Source organism: Terrapene carolina, unplaced genomic scaffold (assembly GCF_002925995.2).
Source record: "Terrapene carolina triunguis isolate 2854851 unplaced genomic scaffold, T_m_triunguis-2.0 Scaffold714, whole genome shotgun sequence".
In the NCBI taxonomy this organism is placed as follows: Eukaryota; Metazoa; Chordata; order Testudines; family Emydidae; genus Terrapene; species Terrapene triunguis.
In genome coordinates, this window is record NW_020665065.1 from 12171875 (window position 1) to 12175150 (window position 3276).

The following is a 3276-nucleotide window of genomic DNA, read 5'->3' on the forward strand; positions in this document are numbered from 1 at the left end:
GTGTCTATACAGTAGCTGGGAGGTGTAATTCCCAGCTGGGGTGGACATACAGCTGCTAGCTCTGCTTGAGCAAACACCTAAATATAGTAGTGTGGCTGCGGCGCCGGGGGCCAGCCACCCAAGTACGTACCCTGGGGTGGGTAGGGATTGTACTCAGGCAGGTAGTTTGAGCAGCCACTGCTATTTTTAGATGCTGGCTTGAGCAGTGCCAGTGCATGTATGTCTACCTGAGCTGGGAATTACACCTCCCAGCTGCTGTGTAGACATGCCCTGAGAGTAAGGAACTCCTGAGTGATAGTGTTGGCTGTGCCGATGACTTTCTGGGCAATTCCTATAACTCCTGTGTGTGTTTCCCTATCTCTAAAAAAGAAACAATACTTTCCTGCCTTGCAGTGTTTTGTGTGGGTTAGTTAATGTTTGTAAAGTGCTTTGATAAGGTGAAGCGTTATGAGTGTGGATCATTACTATCATGCTGGGTTTGAATATGTCAGTCTCGCTCCAGATTCTGCTTCATTGGTCTGTCTACGAGCTGGAATTTCCTTCTTCCCACTGTGTTCTTGGATTGAGGGTTGGCTACCCTTGCAGAGCAGCATGGGGAGGCCATTTTTCATCAGTACTAGCTTTAGGGAGTGCAAGAATGTGAATTATGCTTCATGTGCTGCTTGGAGTGCCCTGTTAGCTCTGCCTCACGCAGCTGGCTCTAGTGTTCTCTCCAGCAATAGGACCTGGGGAAGTGGCAACTCTGCTCGTTTCCCCACTTCAGCATTTTGGAGCACTGCCTGCACTGGGCCCCCTACAACCTGGGGACGTGGATTAACCAATGCAATGATAACGAACACCTGTCAGTGCGCAATATCTGGTGCCTATACATTAGCTCTCCTGACAATTCTCCTCCTACCTCTGGGGTTTGTTTCGTAGACTATCCTCGGGGAAACACAAGAAGAAGATGACGAGATTCTTCCACGCAAGGACTATGAGGTGAGAAACTAAATAGTTGTAGCTTGTGAAATGTGTGGAAAGAGGTGGGGGCGATTGGGTCTCATTCCTTTTGTAGTGGCACAAGCACCAAAGCACCATCACAGCTGGCACTCCTTGGCATCTTTGGTATCAGCAGAGATGCCAAGGACTGGGTGGGTAATGGAGTACTGCCTCTCACTACTACACATGGTTTTGCTAGGCCAGGGTTCAGGTGTGATGGTTTGAGGGAAGCCTGTACAGCTGCCATCTAGGTGGGAACCATTCTGAGGTCAGGGTCCCAGGGCCACCACGCTGTCCCCCTTTCAGCAACGTTGTATTCACTTGAGCCTGTAGTTCAGTTTCCTATTGTTTATTTCCTAGTAGCTGTAGGGTGCATATATTGAAAGTTGGCTATAGCTGCCTTGTTGAAATGTCTGGGAGCATCCTGGCCAGGAGCAGCCCCTTCCTCTCATCAGGTTCTGATTCCTAGGGGAGGCTTTCTTAGTGGGGGGAAGGGTGCAGGCATGGTAGGTGTTGCTGTCACTGGGTTGACACCAGGGCATCCTATCACCATTTGGCTTGTAAAGGTGAAGATGCTGCAAACAGACATCTGAGACTAGCTGTGCTTTGCAGGTGCAGGACTCCAGCCATGATACTGCTCTGTGTTGCTTTGTATCTCCTATAGTATATAGTTAAGACCCTGTGCATTGTATCCTGCACGTCATGGGCCTGTCATCTGCTCTGGAATCTCTCCAGTTGCCTGGAGAGGGATTTCTCAGCTGGTGACCTTTGTCTCAAGTAGTTCATATTTCTGGGGGAGTTGAGGAGTGGGAGAGACGATGGGCCCTGTAGAACCCTTCATATAATACGTAGCTTTTAGGGGGAGAAGGATTAGGCATATCATTTTGATGCAGTCCATGTGAAATTGGATACTCTGTCAAGCTAAAAATCCTGTTTAAATCATGTGTGTTACAATTACTTCAGATTAAAACCGGATTGAAAATTTCAGTTGCTTTCCATCTCCTATGCTTGGTTGGTTTTGTATTTCACACAGTTTGGGCAATAAACTAGAAGGGGTTTGGTTCCCTTCCTGGTTCGCATGTGCTAATAATGCTGTAGGGTTTGGGTTTCCAGCCCTACAGGGGTCATGTTTCAATCTCTCAAAACCTCTGTTTTCAATGAAATTGCTCCCAAACACTTCTATTCTTAGTGGGGCAAGGGCCTCAACTACTGCAGTGACCCCTAACATGCTTCCCCATCCCCTGCCGTGAGCCTCAGAGTTCTAGATAAGCCTCAGCATGATCAGTTTCAGCTGATTATCTCCCGTTAACTCTGTGGTGTTCTTTGCCAGAGCTTGGATTATGACCGATGTATCAATGACCCCTACTTGGAAGTACTGGAAAGCATGGACAACAAGGTAGGAACCTATTCTCTCTCTCTCTCCCCCGTTTTATTGGTTTAAGAGAGCCAAATCCATAAAAATATCCTCCACGGCAGTCAGTTTTGGCTGACCCCTATTCACATGGGAGAAGTATTGTTTACCCTTGTGCTCTGCTCAGCTTCTCTGTCAAAAGGGCAGAGATAGGCACGGAGCTCCCACAGCACCCAGGACCTTCCCTGAGCCTCAGGTTTAACGTGATATATTTATCGTTCAAACTCCCTCTCCCCAGTCCTCTGATGCTCCTCGGGATACTTGTCTGTGCCCACCGTTTTATCTCTCCAGTTCTGTCCCCGCTGGTGACTGCGATATCACATTTCTCTGGTCCCCATTTGTGTGCTCTTTGACTTGCTTATATTACCTTGCCCTAAACAGAAAGGCCGGAGGTATGAAGCGGTGAAGTGGGTGATGGTTTTCGCCATTGGAGTCTGCACTGGACTGGTAAGGAGCCTATTGGGTGGGAAGCAGGGAAGTTATTAGAACCAAAGACGCACTAGGAGAGTGCCTTGTGCTTCATTAAGAAGATTGCTTTGTCTATGGCTGGTGCTGGGCCTTTCTGAACATCACAAGGGAATGCATCTGAATTATTTTCTTTCTAAAGGGCACGTTTTTTTCCTGTAAGTCATCTTGGTGTGTTTTCCTTACAAGGTTTACCTTGCAGATCCCCGAAGGCTAATATTCTGCTTGCAGTGAAACCTGCCTTAAGAAACCACTTAATGGAATGATCAAATAGGAGTGAATTCTATCCTCAGACGTACTAAGTGCTAGCTTCACTGTGTACAGTAACTCCTCGCTTAACGTTGTAGTTATGTTCCTGAAAAATGCAACTTTAACTGAAACTATGTTAAGCGAATCCAATTTCCCCATAAGAATTAATGTAA

General features: G+C 47.2%; 1 protein-coding gene across 1 annotated transcript in view; it reads left to right on the forward strand.

Moving 5' to 3' along the window:
- Positions 1-3276, forward strand: part of CLCN6 (chloride voltage-gated channel 6) — a 23160-nt gene that overhangs the window by 124 nt on the left and 19760 nt on the right. Inside the window, exons 2-4 of the mRNA XM_024210565.3 lie at positions 919-978; positions 2309-2374; positions 2771-2836. Of these exons, the coding sequence (XP_024066333.1) occupies positions 919-978; positions 2309-2374; positions 2771-2836 (192 nt within the window). The remainder of the gene's footprint in view (positions 1-918; positions 979-2308; positions 2375-2770; positions 2837-3276) is intronic.